The sequence below is a fragment of the Passer montanus genome, unplaced genomic scaffold, assembly GCF_014805655.1.
Source record: "Passer montanus isolate IOZ18808 unplaced genomic scaffold, ASM1480565v1 scaffold10, whole genome shotgun sequence".
Lineage (NCBI taxonomy): Eukaryota > Metazoa > Chordata > Aves > Passeriformes > Passeridae > Passer > Passer montanus.
Genome location: NW_024356505.1, coordinates 12,656,936 through 12,681,267, shown reverse-complemented (window position 1 = coordinate 12,681,267; position 24,332 = coordinate 12,656,936). Strand labels below are relative to the sequence as shown.

The following is a 24,332-nucleotide window of genomic DNA, read 5'->3' as shown; positions in this document are numbered from 1 at the left end:
CNCGGTGTCCCCGCCCCGCCCCGGCACACGCTGTTCGCCGCCCGGCAGCCGGCGGGCGCATGATCCCGGGCGGGGTCGGCGCGCCGGCGGTGAGCGCGGGCGAGCATGGCCGCGCCCGGGTCGGAGAAGAGCAGCAAGAAGAAGACGGAGAAGAAGCTCGCCGCCCGCGAGGAGGCGAAGCTGCTCGCCTCCTTCATGGGCGTCATGAACGCCATGCGCAAGCAGGTACGGGAGGCGCTCGGCGCGGCCGGCAGCCCGCGGTGCCCGTGCTGCCTGAGGGCCGGTCCCGCTCCCGGCCGAGGGTCCCCAGGGCTTCCCGTCTCCCGGGCCCGGCTGCGGGGAAAACCCGGCGGAACCGGCACCGGCGGCGCCTCGGGCCCTCGGAGCCGCACGGCGAGAGTGGCGGGTTCCGGTTTCCTTTGCGCCGGCTCCCCGCGGGCGCTGGGGCAGGAGACGCCGTGGATGTGTTTTCCTTGCGGGTGGTCGGGCAGGATGAGCGATGGCCCGGTGTCTCCAGGGACAGCATTCCCGGAGCCCTTCCCGAGCCCAGCCCTCAGGGAACGGCGCTGATGCTGGATTTTTGAGCAGAAACTCTGTGTACCCTATGAACAGTGAAACTGCAGCGGGAGGAGAGGGAAGAGTAGAGCCGTGGTTTGGGTTCACAGGTGGCATTTTTGTCCTGACTACCTCTGGCCATCGCACTACGAAGCCAATGGCAATGTAGGACTTTGGTGGCTTCATCCGGCCTCGAATTGTGAAACTCTTGCCTGATCACCTTCCATGGTCTGTTGTTTAATGAGTATTAAAGGTGACTCCTCTGTTTACCAATAGAGCAAGAGTGGCAACCAAAATCGCAGTCATACAAGTGCATTTCAGTTGAGCTGTCCGAACTGAAATAAATACTAATTTTTTTTTAAATAAAAAACATTAAACTAATGGTACAAGAGCAGAAGGATGATACATGTAACTCCTTGCATATTAAGAAATCTTTCTTCTCAGACAAGGATCTAGACTGGTTGTGGAACTTTGTTGAAAAACTGATGTGCAGCCAGAGTTAAAGCTGACTCTGAAGCCACACCATGTAGGGGCTTCACACTTGGCACTGCCTTGTGTTGCATCTTCTAGGGTTTAGTTTCTTGTCCCCCAGTGTTAGTCTTGCCAGAGGCTCAGTCCAGCGTTTAATGCTGTCTGCACCAGCAGTCTGGGTCCTGACCTCACAAGTATTGCTGTTGGTTCTGCTTTTCTCTGGCACTTCAGCCCTGTTCTTCTCTCAGTAATAGACAGTTAGCTATGTTGTCTGCATAAACCATTTCATGCAACTAAGCTCTTATATAAGAAAAACTAATATTTTTTTTCAATTACTTCAGATAGTAAAGACTTAAGGTCTGGTTTTTTTTATGTAGGCTTATTTTCTGATCTAAAAGTGTAAACATGTTCCAAGGTGTGGCTGAATTCATAACTTGGTTCTTCTATGTCTAGTTCACACCTCTGCCATTGTCTAAAAGGGAATGCCAGATGCTCTTATGATTCCTAAGTAGATAAAGGAAATATTGTCCTTCTTTAGATGTATGTGCAGTCCCCAGCACAGAATTTCGCAGTGCTTTGCCATGTCCCTGCTCCAGTGTGTGGTACCACAGTGTTCTGTGTGAGTGCCTCATCTTGGAGTGCCAGCTTTTATGTAACTATGAGCCACTCCAAACAAGGAGTGAGAGGTTCAGATTAAGTGCTGTGAGGTTTGTGTGTACTTCTGGTTCAGGTTCCAGAATCTGTTATGCCCAGGGAGTTGCAGCTCTGAGTTTTGCCTGCAGACTTCTCATCTGACCTCAGATGAGCTTTACATATCCCATGCAGTGCTGACCGGTCCAGAAATTTTTGCAGATTTCATTAAACTCATGCTTATTTTAGGAGTTGTTTGGAAGAGGAGCTCAAGTATTGCTGAGGGAGTAGGGGGAGGTGTAGTTATACAGGAAAAATTTGGGAAGTCAGCAGTAGCCAGAGGAAAACACAGTAGTTTCAACTCATTAGTTGTGCTAAAGTTGTAAGAGGATTTGTAGTCACCTCTTTCCTCTTGTGTTTTGGTAAGTCAAGAGCTCTGCTGTAGTTACAAAACCTGAATATGAGTTAAAATTTCCTGTGATGGAAATGTCTAGGTGCACATGCAGCTCTAGATATTTAAGTCATTAGTTTAATCCTGTAGGAATCTGGGCCAGTGGGAACTTACAGCTCATTTTAAGGAGGCTGCTTTTTGTGTGAGCTGGGATGAAGAGGAATCCTCCATGAGTATGGAGTTTAGAGTAAACTGTGAACATTCCTGCACAGAGTACATGTGAGATGTTGGGGCCAAGTGTGTGCTTGGAGGACTTGATGCTTGTCTGGAGCATTGATGACCCACATCTTTGTGGGTTTTCCAGAGCTGTTGGGGATCTTGTGCATAAATGATTTGTTGCAACATTGGAGCTCAATGGAGGCCAGCCAAGAATGAAGTCATTGGGAATGAAGCTGGGATAGAGCTGCAAGGTGTTGCTGAACCTGTTATTTAGAAGGTGAAGTGCCCAGCAGAAGCTGACGCTGGGGTGTGTCCTTTGGTTAACACCAGTCACCTGTTGCATCATGGAGGTGACCCCGTGACAACAGTGGTTCCTTCTGGAAAGAAGTGCAGAAATCCTCAGAAGAGCATTAGCTGAAATGGAACCATCACACCCAGAAATATCCCAGGGAAAGAAGTTAAATGATGGTCTGTTTTGGTTGGCAAATGCACCCAGAGCAGCCTCAGAGCATCTGAGGTGTTTCAAATACTGAGGCAGTTAAAGTGTCTTAGAAATGCAGCGTGGAGCTCAAGCAACAGCTGCATGTCTTGGCAAAGCTTGGCCATAGGGTTTTATGGTATCTTGGACTGCTAGTTTCCAATGCTTGTTTTGAGCCAGAAGTGTTAGAAATTTCAGCCTTTAAAGGATTTCCTCTGAAACTTTTCCAGAATGCTCTCTTTTTGTTGGTGTTGTTTCAATCCTTAATGGTTTAAAACTACAAAGGAATCTATATGTCACCCCCATCTAACTTCTTTTTAGATAATATTTTTGAAAGTATTATTTATATTTTGTCCAATATGTGCTTTTGAGTGTCCTGTAAAAAAAATAAAAACAGGCATGTTTAAAGGAATTGTAAATGTGGGTTATCAGCCCTAGATAATATTGTCACCATGTGGAAAACTAAAACTGTTGCAGTTTTAATCTGGTATGTATTTCCCACAGTAGAAATGTTCTTTTCTGGGACTGGCCTTGGGATGGGTGTACATAGGTGTTTTTGAATGCATTTCCATGAACAATTATTCCATTAATAATTTCCAAAATTATTTCCCTTTTTTTGAGGAAGCAGTGCTGCTCAGCTTTTCTTTCTTAGTAGATAATTATAATTAACTGTAGTATGGTTTGCATTAATTTCACTCAGTATGTTCTTAGAAGAGATAGCATTTCAGAATCTGTTAAAATTATGTGGTTTTACCCCAATCCCCCCTGACAGCTTTTATAAGTTCTGTTGCTTTCTCTACTGATTCTAGAGCATGACTGTTCACATGTAGGGGAGAAACTAGCTGCCTACATATGAAGAGCAAACAAATGAGAAATAAATTATGTTTTGTTTAGAAGCTAGTTGCTCATCAAGTATGACCAGTCAAACCTTTCCACAGAAGTGGTATTTTTTGATACATTTTCTTTAAAATGCTCCATTGAATGCTTTAAACTCATTCATCACTTTGACTCCAGTTGGAGTCAAATAGGATGGCAGTCTTCAGATATGAGGTTCCTGAGAACTTTTTTGAAAATCAGCAGCAGAGTAAAGGAGAGCCACTGGTAGATGAAAGCAATGCAATATAAATGCAGCCCCTACTAGATGCTGCAGAACTACATTGTTGTAGGCTGATGCAAAAGCTACAGGAAATACTTTAATAAGAGTTCACATTATTTGTGACAATCCTGTACAAATTCATGGGTAAACTGATGTTTGGTAGTTCTCCAGGTTACTGAACTTTGACTTCCAGAAAATCTTTTTATCTCATAGTGCTCTTGAGTTGTGTGTGTTACAAAAAGTAACGAATTTCCATAAGCTGTTTTTAAAGAAATACTGTTGAAATATTTTCAAAAATGCTGATTTTTGTCTTTTTTTTCCCCTCTGATTCAGAAAACTCTTTGTGATGTCATTCTTATGGTTCAAGAAAGGAAGATCCCAGCTCACCGTGTTGTGCTTGCTTCAGCCAGTCATTTTTTTAACCTGATGTTTACTAGTAAGTCTTTTAAAAATTGATTAATTTTAAAATTTTATGATGATATCCTATTGTATTTGTGTCTGTCAACCTGTTTATCTTATGAATGTGATTAATTTGAAGGATAAGTGTAAGTGAAGATATCTCATTTTGTGTCCATTCATCTCTGTTCACCCCTCCCCTCATTTTTCCTTTAACTCTTTTGATCTAGTCAAGTGTTACTTCATATATAAGCTCTCTTAATTAATAACTGGGGCTATACACTGTATTAGTTTATCTCCCTTCCTTAACCTGAAAATTGGGATTTTTTTGTCCCATTACAGAATTTGTCTGCCATCAGGTATTTCTGCATATAAATTGGGCTATCAGAGGTTAGAGATGTGATTTAGTGGCTGGAGTGGATGATCTTAGAGATGTTTTCCAACCTTAATGTGATTACCTTAATTCTGTGATTCTGTAATTCTTTCATTTATGCTCTCTTTAAAACTTCAGTTATGTAGTGTCTTCTCTTTTGTATGCTTTACCCATGAACTGTAAAATTACTGTAAAATCAAAGTTGAGTGGAAGTAAAATAACCATTCATTCCAGTGGTCAGTGAATGGAATTGCCCATCTGTGGCAAACCTAGTGCTGTGTCTGGATGTGGGAAGCTCGGAGCTGTCTCCTTTGTTATCAGCTGGGATGTGGAAACGGCTTTTGACAGTGGTAATGTTAACATGGCAGTCTGGCTGCAGTCAACAATGTCTAGGAATTTTTCTCCTTAATACAATTTATCATAATTTAGATAATACAAGGATGTACTCACACCAGTTATCTTGTTTGTTCCGCCGCCTCCTTTCCTGACTGGCACTAGCAACCCTGGGAAAACAGCAATCAACTTTGAGCAGTTTTTAGGAGGTTACCACTTTGTATAATTGCTTTATTTTCTACTGTTTGCAGAACGTACAGTAACTAGAGTGACTTCTTGATTAAAAGTTTGTCTTTTAATCTGTTTGCAGCAAATATGATTGAATCAAAATCCTTTGAAGTGGAGCTAAAAGATGCAGAGCCTGACATTATTGAACAGCTTGTGGAGTTTGCCTATACTGCAAGGTAGTTTTGTTATTTAAAGCTCACGCTTTTCTAGGAAGCCTGCCAATTTTAAATTACAAAAAACTTAAAATAATGATTTTGTGATTCATCAGTTTTGTTACCATTGAAATTCTTTCCTTTGTTTAAAGCCTGATGTGACTAGACCTTCTATCCTTCTTCACTCTTCCTTTTTCTTTAATGAGGAGGAAGCCCTACAGGATAAAGGAAACGGTGTTTGTCTCAAAGCAATTCAAAGCACTTCAAGCTTTTGACTTCAGTGTTGGAGTCAAATGATGTTTCCCATGGTTCTGTAATTCAGGTCCTTATTGATGTCAGCAGGGTCCCTCTTTGCTGCCATAGTAGCTATGGCACAGAACCATTTCCAGGAAGTTATACCTTCATCTCAAAACAGGCAGGGTGGATAACTCCTCTGTGAAAGTGTTTCCACCCTATATCAGCTTGTTCATATATTTGGGGTTTTTTGTGGGTTTTTTTTCTCTTTCAACCCCTCCCCCCATCCCAAGCAGAACTCTTGCAGATGGTTAGGATTGTAAACAGCACTTAATCAGCTTTAATCCGACATATGGATGGCAGACCATTCATCTGATGGGGTTAACTCTCATTAGGGAGGCTTTCTCCTTTCTTTTGAGAGCAATCCTCTTGTATAGTCCATCAGTGATAGGAGACAGTCTGTGTCAACAGCCCATCCCAGCCACAGGGTTGCCTGCCCTGATAGCCAAGCACTGGACTGTGGCCTCCATAGCTTCTTGTGAATCACTGCCAAACTCCAAACTGGTTGTTCTGCTTATGCACTTTGGGCAAATCAGCCAGACCAGTCCTGACAGAGTTTAAACAGATTTTGCTGATACCTGTTTGGAATTTGAAAAAGGTCATTAAAAAGGTTCTGGGTTTGGTGTTTTGTTCCCTTTTGTGAAAGTGGTTAATCACACAACTCAGCAATAGTATAGGACTTCACAGGACCTGTGTTAAAGGCTTGTTTTTCAGATCTCAGGACTGGTTATTCTTTGTCCTGCCTGGGTGAAGTAGAGCAAAAAAAAGCAGTTTGGAAAGATCATGAAGCATGTGTCCTTAGACTGTATGTGAAAGATTCTTGGGTAAAAGGAGGGAAATAATTTTGCCATTTATGTGACTTTGTGTAAGTTTCTTTTTTTAATTGCCGCAACTTCAGTCATTTCAGTGATGCTAATTTTACACCTTCTGTTTTGCAGAATCTCAGTTAACAGCAATAATGTCCAGTCTTTACTAGATGCAGCAAACCAGTATCAGATTGAACCTGTGAAAAAAATGTGTGTGGACTTTTTAAAAGAACAAGTTGATGCTTCCAATTGTCTTGGTGAGAGAGATAGACTTACATTTGTTGTTTATTTTTTAACTTTGCTGTATTGTCTGTCTGTGGATAGCCATAACATTTGGCTAAATCAAGGCATGTAAAAATAGTTTTTCTCTGAATCTGAACTGTTACCCTTGCCACAAGGTCTGCTGACTGTGCAAGGTCTCTTCCAGCTTGGCAGGATGCTGGGGCTTTTTATTTGTTAGAGAACTGCATGTGTTTAGTGAGGTGGAGCTTTCAGTTGTTGCTGTACTTGCAAACAGAATTTTACATATTTGTAACTTTTACAAAACCAGCATATCTTTTACAAGTATAAACAGAGTAAGTTTAGGCTACTTTTGGTTTTATTCCCTTTTTATTTTGGCTGAAAGCAATGTTATCTGGGCAGGTTTGATATCATGTTCTGTAGCTCTAATGTGGACTCAGTGTTACAGAGAAGGTAAACAAGTAGAACTAAATACTTTTTCATGCTTAAGATTTGGTGCACTTTATATATCAGAAATTTAAGAGAAACTTTTTTTAGTGTTTTTTATTGCCATTGTTAAGTACTCTCCTAGTAAAATCTCAATCATATTACAGATGTTTCTAGCAGCAATAGAAATGTTTTGCAGAATATATCTGAATTACAGTGACTCAGCTGACACTTCAGTGCAGTGCAGCTGTGGCTCTGAAACAACTGCTGGAAGAAAGGCATTATCTAAGGAATATACCACTTAGGCTTGCTTTGAGGCATATTTCTGCCCTCTGGCTTCTGTTAGGTGGAAAATTAATTGTGGTCTCTAACACTTGCACCCTTTGTTGCTAATTTGTTGCAAAAATATGAAAACAATTTTTCCTTACAGCATTGTTTTTAAATTGAAACATATTTTGTGCAGACTCAGAAGCAAGTACACAATTCATTTTTTAAAAAAAAGTATTTGAAAGAAAACATGGCTTAATTTGAATCTTGCAGTTTTGTCACATAGGTGGATTTTATCCTTTTAGTTTGCATTTTACTACTCTGAGCAGCTCACACTAATTGCAACCCATATGTTAGTGAGTTGCTCCTACCCCACTTGCCATTTCCTCTGTGAGAAGGAAGACCTGTGGCATGATGAGAAGTTGCTGCTGAAAAGCTCTGTGCTCATGGTTTTAAATGGCAAAGTTGGCAGTGGTGCTTCTCAGCTGCTGTTGCTGTTTGTACCTTTATGCCAACCTTCTGTCCTTCCAGCAACATCAACTTGACTTTGTGTTGGTCTGCAGCTGACTGTGCTACATGTATAGAAAGATCCCAGTTCACTATGGCTCTTGAAGGAAACTGGGCTTGGTTGGTGACTGATGGTGCATGAGCAGGTCAGGAGAGGTTGTAAAATGTGGATCCAGTTTCTCAAGATGTTCTGGTTAGTGTGACTTGGCTCAGACTTGGTTAAGATACTGTTGTCTGCTTTGTAATTGGGAAAGAAAAAGTGAGGAAATAGTGCTGGAGAGACAGTTAACACAGCAAGTGTTGCAGGTCTGACTTTCCAATTAGTTCAGTAGGAATAGGGATCAGCAGCTCGCCCCTGTCTTAGTTTGCCTTGAATTGCAGATGAGTTATGATACCATGTGTTTTAATGAGGGGAAAAAAGGCATGGTAATAAATATTAAACTAGAATTTTAAGTATCACTAAAATTGCAGTAATTGTATTCTATTTTCATATATTAAAGGTAATTGCAGTTCAAGTTTAAAAGAATTTTTTTCTTAATTTTTCTTCATAGGCATAAGTGTGCTAGCAGAATGCCTAGACTGCCCAGAACTGAAAGCCACTGCAGACGACTTCATCCATCAGCACTTCACTGAGGTTTACAAGACAGATGAGTTTCTTCAGCTTGATGTTAAGCGTGTGACACATCTCCTGAACCAAGATACATTGACAGTGAGGGCAGAAGACCAGGTGAGATTCCTGTTCCATGGTAGCTAAAAGCATTGAACTTAACTTTTTTTAATCAAGAACTGGCTTCAGATATTCAAGTATCTCACTTACTGATATTCCTAGAGGATATGATGCACTTAGTGCTTGCTAAATTGTGGAGTAAAAGGTGCATCCTAACTTGGTCAAAACCAAATATTAATAAATATTCACATTTCAATTGTAGTTTATAGATGTGTTGTTTCAGCAAAGTTGGAAGAAAGAAGTCACAGAGGGAATAAACAGTTTACTTTGTCAATGTAGCTGTAGGACTTCTGATTCAATAGTACATGAGCTAAATTGTTTGTTTTGTAGTGGTTGCTTCTAGATTGGGATTTATGTGCTTTTGGTGAAAGTGGACCACTTCAAAGTGGTGAGCAAACTGCACCTTAATGGATGCACATTTCTACCTGAGTATGGCATAGCCTGTTCCAGAGAGGAGTTTTGTGATGGAAACATATATATATATATATATATATATATATATATATATATATATACACACAAGCCTGGGGAACTGCACAAGCCTGGGGAACTGAGGGACTTGGAAGTAAGATGAGTAAAACACTGAAAGCTACATGCATTGGCAGTGGTGGATTGCTGGAAGACCAGATCATTACTTAGGGACTGGACATAAAGTTTAGGTGGCTGAAAGGAGCCTGGAGTTCACTCAAAATTTGTAGTAGAATCACATCCGCAGCCGTCCCTTTTGGAATGCTTGATTCAGCTTAGAGCACAGCCCTGATTGATTATTTTCCAGCTTGTTCTTCCTACTACAGGAAAATAGGAAGCATATAGGTGTCTACACTGCAGCCCAGACAGGTGGTTGTAGGCTGTTTTAGCAGTTGAGTGGTACTTGTCACTGCTGGGCACTTGTAGCTTCTCAGCCAAAGCTGTTGAAAGCAAACTGAAACCTTACCTTTGTAGCTGTGCTGTTCTGGTGCTTGAATTAGGCAATTGAAGTTTGTGTGGGTATGGCATCATGAGTTGACTCATACCTTCAAAGTCAGCAGAGGGATGCTATAGCTGAGATGGTGTGTATATCCTCTTGAAAATGGATATTCTGCTGAAGTTTCCATTGACATTGACTTCCAACAGGCAGAAGAATTGATTTGAAGCATTAAGGTTTAGTTATTTGTCTTACTGTATGGTGATGTAACTTATGAAAATTAGTAAGGGTGGGGGATAATAACAGGTGATAGAATATGGTGGTTGGTTTGCTACAGGTATAAATAAATATGAGTAGTGTCACAGGTCAACATTCTTGCTGAGTGCTGGGAGAAGTTCAGATCATGGGATAACATTCTCAGGGCTGGAAGTGTTGGTTGGCTTGCAGCCAAAATGGCACATTCTTGACGTTCTGTTGGTACGGTAGGAGGGCAGCAGTGGTAGAAATGTTATGTATTCACCATCGCATCATTAAAATTCCTTTAGGAAACTGGTAGTGTGCAGTAGGAAACTACAAAAGTTTGACAATTGTACTACAGGAATCTTATTTCTTAGAGTACTGCTAAAAAGTTGACGTTATACTCTAACTTTTGTTTTGGTGTGGAGCATAGTTACATTTAGCAAAAAGGGACGGTAGCCTTAAGTACGCTCTGTTCCTATACAGTGTTCCTGTTCAAGTCATTCTGTTGAATTTCCTTAGCTGGTGGAAATCAGCTGATTTCCTGAGCTGATGGCTCAATCGTAATTGAGCCTTTAATTGTTTCCTTTACTCTCCCACTTTCCCTGGTAATTTTGAAGAGTTATAGCTGGGCTGGTCTAGTAGTCCTGAATAATTCTTCCATGAAGTGTCTTTCCATGTCATATCTCAGTCTCTCAGCACTAATCACTGTGACCAGTTTCAGCTACAGGTATAGACACTGCCTATGCTATTGCTTACAGTGAGGTTGTCCTGCCAATTCAGAGCCAGTGTTTCTGAGTAAGCTTGCTGTGTCTGAGAACAGCATGGAAGTATCAGAATATGTATGTAATCCTGGATTTTTTTTCATTTCTTTCTGACCCAGTGTTTAATTATAAATAGAGCAGATTTCTTAATTATATTCCCTGTTCTACTTTCTCTGACCCCTAAGAAAACCCATTGTCTTTTCCTGTGAGGAGGAGAAAAAGAGGAGATGCTCTGGTAAATTTACAATAGTTTGCAGATAAAAACTTTGATTTAAGTGGTCCCCTAAGACACAATAGCAATGTATTTGGATACCAAACGTGACAGTTTACTCAGGGAACCAGTTTATCACCTCAGGAGACTGTATCAAGTAGAATTATTTCATTTCTGTGAAAGCATTATTGATGTTATGGCACTGAACTTGAAGAGCATTAGATTTAACCTGTTACAGGAGTTACCCACATAAATGTGAACTGCAGATTAATGTTTTTCCTTTGGAGGTAAAAAAAGTTAAACAGCAGAAGTAGTAGGCTTTTGAAGTTTGTAGATGAGATTTATTCAGTGGTTGTGCATTTGTTTTACTTGTCTGAGCATTGTCTTTTTTGGGCTTTGTTGACTTTTGCTGTAGAAGGGTTTTTTGGGTTTTTTTTTCAAAATATGGCAATGGCATCCCCACATAATGAAATGTTAGTATAGATTAACCTCCAGCAAGCATTAGAATCAATTATAGCATTAAGGTTCTGTTACTTGTCATGCTGTGTGGTGATGTGCCTTATCCCTTTCTCTCCCTGTCTCTTGTTGAAGGTGTATGATGCAGCAGTCAGATGGCTGAAGTATGACGAGCCCAATCGCCAGCCGTACATGGTTGATATTCTTGCTAAAGTCCGATTTCCTCTAATATCAAAGAACTTCTTAAGTAAAACTGTTCAGGCTGAACCACTTATTCAGGATAACCCAGAATGCCTTAAAATGGTGATCAGTAAGTTGACCTCTAGCTGAAATCTTTATGATCTTCTATATAATTTTTAAAATGCTTTGAAAGTTTTTGAAAATTGTTTGCTTTAAAATGCTCTAACATTTTCACATTAAATCCATCTGTGTTCCCTCTAGGATGCTGTGTTTTAGTTGAAGTTGGATTAGCAGATTATTATGTAAATAAAACTCATTTTATGTAACAGTGTGACTTTCATTTGTTTTCTCCTAGCAAATGGCATGAACTCCATGAGAAGTAATGGAATGGAGATTTTGTCAATGACTCCTTAGGGTAACTGAAAGTTAGTCTGCCTTTTGACAGGCTTGTAACTTCAATATTGTTCATATTTGTATGTGTGTTATTAAGAGAAATATGTCAACATTTTGAATATTTTAAAGCTTTCCTAAGCAAATTAGAATTTTAGGTGTATGTTTTACTGTTTTTATCTATTATACACTGAGCATTGATGCTACAATGATTGATCCTAAATTTGCATTCTCAGGGTGCAGGTGAAATAGGAAACAAGCTTCCCTTTTGTTTTCAGACACCATTTGTAAAATTTTATCATGTAAGAAAGAAAAACAATTTCAGTAGCCGTTAGCTAGTTGGCTTCAATTTAATGTAGATCTAAAAATCAGTACATAATTGTTTTCCTTCAGACTCAATGAACAGGATTCAAATTAACCTATATGTTGGTAAGTATCTGCTGACACCAAGTTGGGTACCTTGTATAGGCAGTAAAGATTTTTGTCTGGTTTTAGTGGCTTGTAATGCCACTGGTGTTTTTGCACTCTTAGGAATGCTTTCTTTTGGGCTTGCTTCCTTTTGACTGTTTCAATGCAATAATCTTAATTGCTTGTTGATACTGGATAAATGAGCTGATCAATCCATTGGTACATAACATGAGTCTGTATCTGTCCTGTTTTCACATGGAGCAGCCAGTTTGGAATAGGGTGTAAATCTGGATGTATGCTCCCACCCTCACATGCTGATGTGTGTTCTTCCATTTTGAATCAAAGCTGTATAGGTGTAACATAGAAAATTGCTTTTCCTCTTTTCCTTCCCTTCCATCTCTCCCCCATCCCTGCCTCTGAAACCTCCCAGTCCATGTATGAGCTACACTGGCTCTGCAGCTGTTTTGTCTTCCTTGCAGGTGGGATGCGGTACCACCTCCTTTCCCCGGAAGACCGAGAAGAGTTAGTGGAAGGCACCCGACCAAGAAGAAAAAAACATGATTATCGCATTGCTTTGTTTGGAGGCTCTCAGCCCCAGTCCTGCAGATATTTTAATCCCAAGGTAATCGTTACCTCAGAATGCATTAAGATTCACTGTTTGTAATCTTACCTGTTTTCTTGGTTGGTGATATTAACTAAGACGTAATGATCTACAAAATGGTCATAGGAAGGAAGTATTCCCTCCCTCCTGGGTATACAATTGGAAGAATATGGTTAATTTTAAGTCTGTGTACCTAGATGTAATACTTTGTTTTGAATAGAATGATTGTGTTTGTTTCTTAGCAATATTAGATATGGAAAGCTGATCAATGTGTCTGAGTAGAGCATTGATTGCTATGTGCATTTCTCAGCTGCAAATAAACAAAAGGTCACTAAAACATCATGCAATTGGTTAGGAATATATGAAAGTCTGTATGCATGTGCATGCACATAGGTGTTTAGAGATTACTCAAAGCAGGGTTTTTTTAGTACATGTTCATTTACTGGCTTGTATGTTAGTGTAGAATCCAGTTTTTATTGGGGTTTTTTAGTGCATTTATTATAAGTATGCAATCACTTCTAAATCCCAATGGTTCACAGTTGTGTTTGTTCTTAAAAGTATATAAGGAGAAGAATGGGGAGCCAAGTATTACATAAGTGGAAGAGAGTGAGTTTTTACAACAACAACAACAAAAAAAACTTAGAGAGGATCAATTTAGAGCAAGCAAGTTCTGCCTGAAATTTATTCCCATGTTTCTTGAATAAAATCAAGTCACAGGTATGGTGTATATTTCAGCTATGCAGATTAAAGGGTCTAAAAACATCAACTGCAAGGATTACCCATACCCTGTTTTACCAGGCAAGCACATACAGTAATATAGAAAAAATTTACAACATAAGCATCAGGGCTGTCTTAAGTTATGAGATCCCATGCATGTAGTAATATTTTATTGAAGAAATTCTGGTTCTAACTCAGCATATTAAATGCTTGTTAAAATTTCAAACAGTTTTATGTGCTGTGTGAACCTCATAGTCAATGTGAGCCCTGTCAAATCTAATTTTGAATGAATGAGCCTTTGGGATGCGTTTTGAACTTTTCCTTCACATTCCTTTTGTAAAATAAAATCCAAGTCACCTTCTCTGAGTACCACTCCAGTTCAGGGAGTGGGGGGGGAACCCCAAACCTACCAGCTTTGCTGACTTAGCTTGAGAGATACTTAATATGTATTCCTATTGGGAATTCAAAATTCTTAACTAATTGACTGCCTTTTTCCTTTACACACATACTCAAGATAAGCAGCACTTCAGCTGGGGGTGAGGGGTACAGAGCAGAGAATTCCTTTCCAAGGTCCAAGTTTGGGAAGCCTTTGATCAGGGCATTTGTAACTTTTCAAGCAGTTGCATGGTTTTAGCAAAGAAATCTGTTTTGTAGACAGAGTAGTGCCTGTGAAAGTCCACATAAAGCATAGGATAAAAGAGCTTTACCTTTCATAGACTGCTTGTCCAGGTATAGTGAATTTGGAAGAAATTTTGAAGAACTGCCTCTTAATCAAGACTTATTCCTTGCATGTGGAATAAGGAGTTGGGGAAGAATGAGGCAGGGAAGGAAAATTTTAAAAGTGGGTAATTGAAGATCTTTATTCTAACAAGCATGTGTTCCTTCAATGTTTTCATAGTGCTTATATGCTTTCTTGGGTACTCTTAGCTAGCCTGTCATGTCTTGTTGAACAGCTTTTACTTGATTTCCAACTCTTAAGCTATTTAAAGGTCCTTTTCTGGATGTTCTGCTTGAGTATTTGATTTTAATCTTTAAACTCTGACAATAGCTTATTAAATGCAACAAACCAAGGATCCAGAACCATGCTGAATTACCATTTAACTCACTTTAAGTGATCTCATCAAAAGATGATGGGAGGGTCACAGAACAGAGAATTAAGCTTGTGTATACTTTTGCAAGGTTAGGACCTTGGGAAAAATTGGAGTTTTGCTAGTCTGTTTAACGGATTGAATAGTGACCTAGTCCCTCACTTCTGATATTAATCAAAATCAGAAATTTAATTAAATTGTTACATGTCACATAAACAATTCAAAAGAGAGGTTACATTTTTCCTGAAAATGTTTTCTTGGTTGAAGTATGAGTTTCCATAGCTGTTACATGATAAAACTAGTGCAAAAATTTTAATTTTCACTGATTCCTTTGCACACAAAATTAGTCTGTAATGCTGATAGTCATTTCCTTGTTGTTGGAAGGGTTCTTCAAATAAGACTGGATTGGATACTGTGTTTTATTTGTTGAGAATGTTAGTATTATTTTAAGACTATATTTGCTACCTTTGTTGTGCTGTAACTGGTATTTCTATTGATGCATGTTCTTCATCAAGAAAGCAAAATGATGCAATGGGATAGATGCAGACGGGCATAACACTTGTGGAGCAGTCTGGCACGAATTTGAGTAGACATACGTGGTTTCAGAATACTACTAGAAATCCTAGATGTTCTATTAACAGTTGTAGGAAGCATTTTCTTGTTGAATTTTTCACAGAATTAAAAAAAAAATTCCCTAGGTTGGGAATAAAATACTTGTTGTTTTATTTTATGAATTCTTAGTACAGAATTTATATATGATTGATATTTTGTGTCAGCAATATGCTTATTCGTTTGAAATTAGTATCTCTAGTGGCCAGAAATGGTTGGAAGTTTTAAATTCTCAGCAGTGCAAAATTCAACAATGGCAAATAAAAAGTAACAGATGCCTGGCAATGCTATTTCTTGATGATCAAGGAACCAGCATACCTTTTACAAGGAGATAGAGCTGTAGTCAGTAAGCTGTTAGTGGGGAGGTTGTCCACAGTGGGCCTGTCTGCTGGTTTTTATGGGAAACTTGGAAGAGGAATCAATTGAAAATGAAGAAAAGTCTTAAACAAAAAAAGGTACTTTTTCACAGGGCCCATAGTTGTGTGTGCCATTCTTGTCACAGGGTCTTGAGGCTCTCAGGACTTCAGGTAGTTGTAATAAGTGATTCAATAAATTTATGAAAGAGAAAAAGGTATAGCTTTTGGCTCTGGTGTCCTGCATTGCAACTTGATGAAAACAGAGATCAGCAGGGAAAGAGTCACCATATACTTACCTTGGTCCATCTTTCCCTACTCAGTCCCTGAGAACGGAGACTTGCACTGCCCAGGGCTGTGTGGATCTTGACTGTGGTGTAAAGCAACACTTCTGCATAATTCTTTAATGTATTCAATTCAAAAATTGAAATAATTCTATGTGGTACAGACTAACATCGAAGAGCATTGCAAGAGGATGACCTAAATTGCCTCCTGCTGAAAGAGGAGGATACTGCTGAGTATACTCAAGTTATGGCTTTTCATTTGATAAAGGTATGGATGAAATGGATACATGAACGGAAGCCATAAAAGTGGGTCAGGTCACAGCCCTTTATAACAGTAAAGGAAAACAACGGGATGTTTTGTAAAATTGCCACAAGTTTGAGCTAGAAAGTATGTTGATCTTGCACAATGCACTGAGACATTTTCTTAAGATTTATGCAGCTATTTATTTTGCCATGCTGTAGTATGGCTTTCCTTTCTAGGATGCCCCAGGACCTGTTTGTCACCATAAAGGGCCACATGCAGCTGACAGCTCTTCTTGATATGGGGGATGCTACAAGAAAAGATTGTAAGATGTTCTGGACTATAACATGCTCTGCCTCTCTTTCTTTGAACCCCCATGTAGGAGTCGCTGTTCTTCCTCATTGACCAAGGTGTTTGAAGTATGTCCTTGCTAAGAAAATGTAATGATGTAACGTCTTGTGTGAACCATTACAGTGAAGGTCATTCAGCAGGTTGAGATAGACCTTCTTGAGGTGGCACAGATAACAGTTAAGGTCCCATACTTTCCTGTTCAGTATAGGATTCAAGCTATGCTCATGGAATATGTGAGATGCTATTACTCAAGAAGTGTTTCTTGTGCTGTATGCTATCCTGGTCTGCCATCAGTTGTTGAGTTTGGTGTTTTTAAGGCTTTGGGCATTACTGCTCATATTTGATACTTGCTGATTTTGCCAATCTGTGCAAAATCAGTTTCTAGGCATCATGACTGCCAGTATTTGTGATGGAGCATTATCTTATTTCTCATGCTATCAACTGTGGATAGCTATAGAACGTTTGTGTTTTGTAAATTCTGTAAATAAGCTTCTAGTTGTCATGGTAATAAAGTATGTATCAGAGCTTTTTTACTGAGTTGCTTGTCAATTTGGGTATTATCTTATCCTTTTTCCATTGTCTTTGTTTGGTACATTCTGTATTTTATTATTTTTTAGAAAGAATCTGTTACTATATGTAAGATGTCTTTTTCCATTGCTATAAAAGAAAATGCAATCCTACTTTATTGGTTACATGCATTGTTTCTAACATGATAGCAGCTGGAGGCCAATTGTATTGGAAAAAACACCAAAACTGTTTTTCAGGGAAGCTGTACTGGGTGCACACAGGGAATGTGGAAATAGAATTTCTTAATGTCATGGTTCATTGCAGCTAACTATGTCTGTGTCTAAGAGAATTTTTCAAGAGTACGCCTGAGGAGTATTCTTCAATAAACAGTGTTCATGTTTGTTTTGAAAAGGAACTTAAAACTGACCATATCTAAATCTCTGTGAAAAGCTCTGTTTGAAAACACTCACTGTACAGGTAAGTGTTATAATCTATTAGACATTACTTGTTCTTTGTAATGCAGGATTACAGCTGGACAGACATCCGATGTCCCTTTGAAAAGCGCAGGGATGCAGCTTGTGTCTTCTGGGACAACGTAGTTTATATTTTGGGTGGTTCCCAGCTCTTCCCTATAAAGCGAATGGACTGCTACAATGTGGTGAAGGATAGCTGGTATTCCAAGCTAGGACCTCCAACACCTCGAGATAGCCTTGCAGCCTGTGCTGCTGAGGGCAAAATTTATACATCTGGTGGTTCAGAAGTGGGTAAGACACTAAAAATCTTTAAAACAAACAAAAAAGCACAAAGAAAGATAGCTGGAAATTTTTCTGGTTTTTTGCATGATTTTGTTGACAAGAAACTGCACGTTGCCATGTTAGCCTAATGAGTTTATTTCCCCATATTTAGGATTTTATCCCCCTTTGCCCAGTCCAACAACCTATTTCTGCTGTGTTTTGAAAATGATTTCACTGAAATGAGTAGTATTTACATTAGTAAAAAGTACACTGCAGCTCTTAAACATGGAAGAGATTGGATGGAGCTGTGAGCAACCTGATCTAGTGGAAGGTGTCCCTGTCCATGTCAGAGGGATTGGAAATAGATGATTTTTAAGGTCTTTTCCAACCCAAAGCATTCTATGATGGTGTGATTGAATGAAATAGATTTTGGGAATCCCACTCTTATCTTTCTTCTATAAATTCACAGAATTCAGTGTAGTTTAAAATTTTCTGTAATGTGTGACCAGAATAGCTGCATTTTGACAATGGCCTTCCTTTTATACAGCATATGTTAGGCCTACTGAGGTGTTTTAAAGGAAGGGGGGGGAAGTGGAAAAGAAATCTAATAATTAATGCTTTTGGTGGTGAAATTGTACTTGGTCCTGTAAAGGAATTTGTCCAATTTTTTTGTCAAATGACAGAAGTTATCTTCTGTTATTTTGTTATTCTGTTGGCTTGCTTCCACAAATGGAGAAATGATACTTCCTTTAGATGCTATTATTCAGCATAGTAAAGGAAAAAAAAAAAGACCATTGGGATTTTTTCTCTCTCCAAAAAACCTAGAAGGTGACTTATGCTGTGGTGTTGCAGGAACATTTTATTTTGTCTAAACATGACACATCATCAACAACCCAAAGGTTGAAATGCAGGCCAAATGGTATAGCCATAAAAATAGTTCTAGTAATAAAGCTGTGTTCTGGGGAATAAAAGCAAATGGGGAAAAAAAATCCTAGAAGGAAGATCCTTTTGAGGTCTGCCTTGCTGCAGAGGGAGGTGAACAGAGGAAAAAATTGTCATGTTCGGTGCTTAACACTGATAAGTCACTTAATGGAGGTAACATTTAGGCCACATTTTCTGACCTCTAAAATATGTTAAGAGATCTAATGTAGCAGCAGAATAAGCAGTTCCCAGCTGCCACCTCGTGTGGTGAATGTGAAATAGCACCTTTCCCATTACTTTAAATAGGCTTAACTAAGGCCACATTGGGCAACTTAGGCAACAAACACTACATCATCTCATAAATCTTCACAGTTTCCCATGGGGAATAACAGTACAACTTTTTGATGGTACAGTATATTTTCTAATGCATGGTAAATAGTTAATAGAACTATAGTTGAAGTTTTAATGTAGTAGTTTTCTTACTAATACACATTACTGCACAGTTTCACTTTGCTTTCCATAAATATTAATCAAGACAGAATAGTCTAAACATAAATAATGAAGTTTAATTTGCCTGTACGTTTTCTTCAGAATTCAGTGAATTCTGAAATTGGAATGGTCCGTCTCTCCTGAATCTAATATTTTCTAATTTGAAGCAGGCAATTATGTTGAAAGCATTAATCTGATAAAATGCTGCAGTGTGTTTAGCTGTAAAGAAATCTAAAACTTTCATGTTTTTTCCATCAATTGAAGAGGTTGGATTACTGTACCAGTCCATTACAGACAACATGGCTCTTTTCCCCTTCTTGAATTGATAGGAGTCCTGTTCTGTTTGCAACAAGTAGCAGAGTTTGGAAGCTAAACATACCAGATTCTTCCACTCTTGTTTCAGTGCAGGAGAAATACTTAACATTGTATGGAAAATGAAAGCTTCTACCTGTTAAAAAAAAAAGACAGGTCTGATGGATTTTCCATGGATGGGAATCTCTACAACTTCAAAGCAATAAGAATGTCTATTTACATCAAAGAATGAAATGTCCCACTCTATTCAGTTTTTGGTGATACTGAGGGTGACAGGGTGGGAGTGAACAAATGCACACTTTATAGGAGTGTGTTTATAGGAGTCACTTTGGGTCTGGAAACAGCATCCTGTTGAAGGTTCAAATTCTCAGCTGGTAGTAAGTGCTGCTAGTGTGACATTCTTATTTTTAGAAGTAGAAAGCCAAGGTAAAACAGGCACAAGAAAAGGCACTTTTAACTGTTCTAGGTGAATATATCTTTTGAAACAAAGGGAAGAAGTATGTGTTTATGTTCTGAGAAAGTTGTATTCAGCCTTCCCTGCCTTGGCTATGATTCAGTCACTTACTTGAGCATGAGTTTTGACCCCCCATCTATCTCCATTTGAAAAATTGCTTTTGATTTCAGTAATAGTTTCCTTGGCTTTTGAGGGAAGAGTACACAGACCCTGCACTTCCAGGCAATGAGTATCTACCAGTCATCAGGAAGAAAGTAAATTGGGCAGAGGTGGCTGTTTTGTGGTTGCTAATGATTCCAGGAGTATGTTATGACATAAGCTATCAAATTCCAAAGGCAATGGGTGTTCTGGGTATTGGACAAGTCACATTGCTTAGAGGAAAAAGACTCATGAGTCTGTAGTGAGTTTACAAAGATGGTTTCATCTTCACATCTGAAAGTTCAATATATTTCCAAATAGAAAGAGTAGCATGGGCTGATGACAGTGGGATGGGTAATTAATATGTGTATCTATTTAGCATTTATTCCCCTCCAAGATAAAAAACTTCCCTTTTTTCGTGTTGTTTTTAAACACAAATAGCAATTTTATAAACTTACTTGCATATTTTGGAACAAAGGAATCAAAATAATTACAAGTATGTGCTTTCTGAATAATCCCAAGTTTAAAGCTGGCTAGTTCTACTTTTGGAGGTGGGAAAGCAGCTTTCCCTTTTTCACTAACTAACAAAACATCAATTTGATAATTGCTGTTAGACTCTTCTCTTGAAAGACAACCATAAAGATTAATGCCACTTTGGTGGGTTTCTATTTTTTTTGAAGGCAATTCTGCACTGTATTTATTTGAATGCTATGACACGAGAACAGAGAGCTGGCACACAAAGCCCAGCATGCTGACTCAGCGCTGCAGCCATGGGATGGTGGAGGCCAATGGGCTCATTTATGTATGCGGAGGGAGCCTGGGAAACAATGTTTCCGGAAGAGTCCTGAATTCCTGTGAAGTTTACGACCCAGCCACAGAAACGTAAGTGCTGTTTTAATTCAGGTTGGCTTTAGTCACTTGTGTTAATGACTGAAGTGTAGATGACTACAGGAAAAACTCTGGTAAGGAATTTTCCTGAGTCAGCATTAAGAAATCAGTTCTACTTGAAAGATGTTTATTCTTAAGCAGCTTTCTTCCATATTTTATTTTCCTAATGATAGGTTATACTTCTTTTCTGTGAACTAGATGGTGATTTGTCCTTTTCTGTTTGATTTATTTTCCCCAGGTGGACTGAACTCTGTCCAATGATTGAAGCCAGAAAGAATCATGGGCTGGTGTTTGTAAAGGACAAAATATTTGCTGTGGGTGGACAAAATAGTTTAGGTACTTTAATTTTATTAATTCTCTATCTGGTCACACAAGGTTTCATGGTTTGGTTTTTTTTCTGTTTTGGAATGAATTCATTCCACTATGTTTAGCTGCAAAGCTTTGAGCAGCACCATCAAACAGACCTTCTTGTTACATCAGTGTTGCCTTCTTCCTTTCACCTCCCCATTTCACTGTTATCTTATTTTTCAAATTCTTGTACTCGTGATAGTCAAGTTCAGATATGCACCCCTACTGTAGCCCAGTTCTGAAGCAGTTATTATAGCTAAACCAGGCATCTGAGAAAAAAAAATTCTTTGTTTTTTATTTTTGGTGGGTGTTTTTAGTTATTCATGTGTTTTGAGAGACAGATAAAGGCCATATTTTAGGAACTTTAGACTAAAGATTTAAATCTAGTCTGGTATTGTAAAATGGTGAAAATGGAGTCCTCTTTTGACTGCTCTAGCTTTGAAATACGATTTGCTGTAATGGCCAGGTCAATTATGATCTGCCTTGTCTCCATGTTGTTAAAACTAGAAGAATGATACTTTACAAGAAGAATTGAATTTTAATTGCGCAGGGTTTCTGAAATGCTTTTCAAAATGGAAAATTCTCATTTATGGGGTTTTTTTAATCACTACTTAAGGTAAGTGGAATTCTTGATTTCAGATGAATGCTGTTTTAGAATGCAGCTTGATTTTTAATTGGCTACTGAAACTATTCCATCGTGATTGATTCCTAATGCAAAACTATTAGATACATTTATTGCACGAACATTTTATCAATCCATGATCTGCCACCTTGCAAAATATAAGTGTATTCACCGAATGCTCCTCTTAGAAGTGTTAAAAATTATTCTTAATGTAATAAAATCAGGAAGAGTTATGTCTGAGTTTAAAAACTCATATATGTTAATATGATAGAGAGATTTCTTAATCTCTCAGATCTAATAATTCAGTACTGGCAGTAAAAACTGAGTTAAATAGGGACAGTAGCATGTTTGTAGCTATTGTCAAGTGTAATTACTAGCATATTTCCAATAATAAGCAAATTATTAAGCAAATTAAGAATAAGCAAATCTTAGTCACAAAATCTACTCTTTAATAACTTTTGGTTACTTTAGCCCTTTTCAAAGGGACTTAGGCCTTTACACTTCAATGATTTTAGATTCATCATGACAAGAGACCTCCTCTATCAGTAAATTACCAGTTTTAGTAAAAGTACCCATGAGCCCTCTAGAATGAAATGCCACTGCTCTAGGGAAGTTTCAGGTAATTCCTGAGTTTTAGTCACTATCCCCAAATCCATCAGAAATTCATCACTGAAGGTTCTTCTGTTTATGAAGTAACATGTGGGAATCTCTAGAAAGCATCTAGTGTGAATTAGTGAGAATAAATCTCTTGGTTTTGTATTTATACAAGGATAAGCTGCTAGTTTAGAAACCGGGGTGTATTATCAGATTTGCTTTTTTAAGTGTAGGGTTTTTGAAACTTTGAAAACAAAGACTTGAGTTTGCATGCTCTAGTGCAGTCCATACAGTGCAACATAATAAGCAGTTATCTATCTCATTGCTTTGTAGGTGGCCTTGATAATGTAGAATATTACGATATCAAGATGAATGAATGGAAGATGGTGTCTCCAATGCCATGGAAAGGTGTAACAGTGAAGTGTGCTGCCGTGGGATCTATAGTCTATGTCCTGGCTGGTTTTCAGGGTGTTGGTCGCTTAGGGCACATTCTTGAATATAACACTGAAACAGACAAGTGGATAGCCAACTCCAAAGTCCGTGCTTTCCCAGTGACGAGTTGTTTAATCTGTGTTGTAGACACTTGTGGGGCAAATGAAGAAACTCTAGAGATCTGAAGACTGGCATTCTTCGAGGACTTGGAAAAAGATGATTATTGGTGCTTTGCTTCCATGTTTTACTGAATCATGTTAAATTTAGTAACAGGGGAAAAATGAGATGCAGTCTTTTAATTTGTATATACAACATATTGTGTAATGTGGATTTTGTCATGCCCATTTTCTTGTCTGTTTTAAAGAGATGGGGATGTGTTTTGAGAATCCACTTACCTAGGTGATATCACATGGCATCTTCCTTTCAAAGAACTGTAGGTGTGGCCTTGTCAAACAGAGACCCAATCCAAATACTTAGAATGCCTCTAAAGCATTTGAACACATTCTGGTTAAATGACATTTTATCAAGATCAGTTGCAGAGACACTTCCTTTAATGAAAGTGAGTAAATACAGCTTGACTGATGAGAAAGAGGAGCAACAATTTTTTCTGCTTCATACCTACCTGCAGAAATCTTACTGGGATGAAATGAAGATATTTTCTCAGGAAAGACCAAGGACTGCTGTCTAATAAAGATTCCCAATGTTTCAACAGCTCTCTAGATCATGGTAGCTGCCCTCTTCCAGTGAGTTTCTTCCATCATTTGCATGACTGCTTATCAATTTTTTAAGGTTAGAGAGGCCATACATAAAAATTAGAGAAACATTTTGATGGTCTCTTTGGCATTTTGTGGAGCCTTCACAGAAAGACTTTTGGATTTTATTTTTTTTAATTACATTGAGGTAGGGAATGGTGGGGCAAGTCGACGACAATTGTGCACTATAGTTAGCAAGTTGGAAACTTGGAAAGAATTTTCAATCTATCTTCCCAGGCATCAGACTGTAGATACTGTAGATGCCAAACCATTAGCAAACATGGGAACAGGAATGAGAAAAGCAAAGTCAATACAACAGATATATTGATTTTCTTCTTGAAAATTATTGTTTTTAAAATGGCATGAAACAAGTCATTAAAGATACTTTACAGAAGTCTTCAGAAGTTGCGCATGGTTATTCATCTCTGGTTTAGAAGCACAGAGTTCTGTAAATGCTTCCAGCCCACGTGATGGTCAATTTCTTCACGCAGCCTCAAAGTCCAGCCACTCAAGCTCTGGGTGCCATCGACATTGTGTGCTTCTTCCCAGTTCTGGAAAACTATACAAATGACATCTGTCCTGCTCCCGTGCTAGTTTATTCCTAGCTGCATCATAGTTTTGTCACCTCTCTTCTAACTTGCTGATTTTTTCAGGTCTATTTCTATGAGACTAGTGAGTTAACTTCAAAAGTTGGTGCTTGCCTGCCTCTACCTCGCTCATGCTGTGGATGTTTAGTCTGTTTTAGTTCTGAAGTTCTT

The 24,332-nt window shown here is 38.7% G+C and overlaps 1 protein-coding gene across 1 annotated transcript; it reads left to right on the top strand.

Moving 5' to 3' along the window:
• Window positions 1–23,968, top strand: KLHL7 (kelch like family member 7). Its single transcript, XM_039704345.1, has 11 exons — window positions 1–225; window positions 4,174–4,276; window positions 5,253–5,346; window positions 6,555–6,679; window positions 8,414–8,589; window positions 11,297–11,471; window positions 12,619–12,761; window positions 17,414–17,654; window positions 20,619–20,820; window positions 21,065–21,162; window positions 22,724–23,968. The coding sequence occupies exons 1-11, from the start codon at window positions 106–108 to the stop codon at window positions 23,005–23,007; spliced, it is 1,761 nt and encodes a 586-aa protein (XP_039560279.1). The 5' UTR covers window positions 1–105; the 3' UTR covers window positions 23,008–23,968.
• The last annotated feature ends 364 nt before the right edge of the window (window positions 23,969–24,332 follow it).

What these genes read in the sequence shown, in the direction of transcription:
- KLHL7 (XM_039704345.1), top strand. Translation starts at nt 106, where the DNA reads ATGGCCGCGCCCGGGTCGGAGAAGAGCAGCAAGAAGAAGACGGAGAAG. An exon ending in TGATGCTTCCAATTGTCTTG is followed by an intron (nt 6,680 to 8,413) that starts GTGAGAGAGATA and finishes TTTTCTTCATAG; the next exon opens with GCATAAGTGTGCTAGCAGAA. An exon ending in CAGTGAGGGCAGAAGACCAG is followed by an intron (nt 8,590 to 11,296) that starts GTGAGATTCCTG and finishes CTCTTGTTGAAG; the next exon opens with GTGTATGATGCAGCAGTCAG.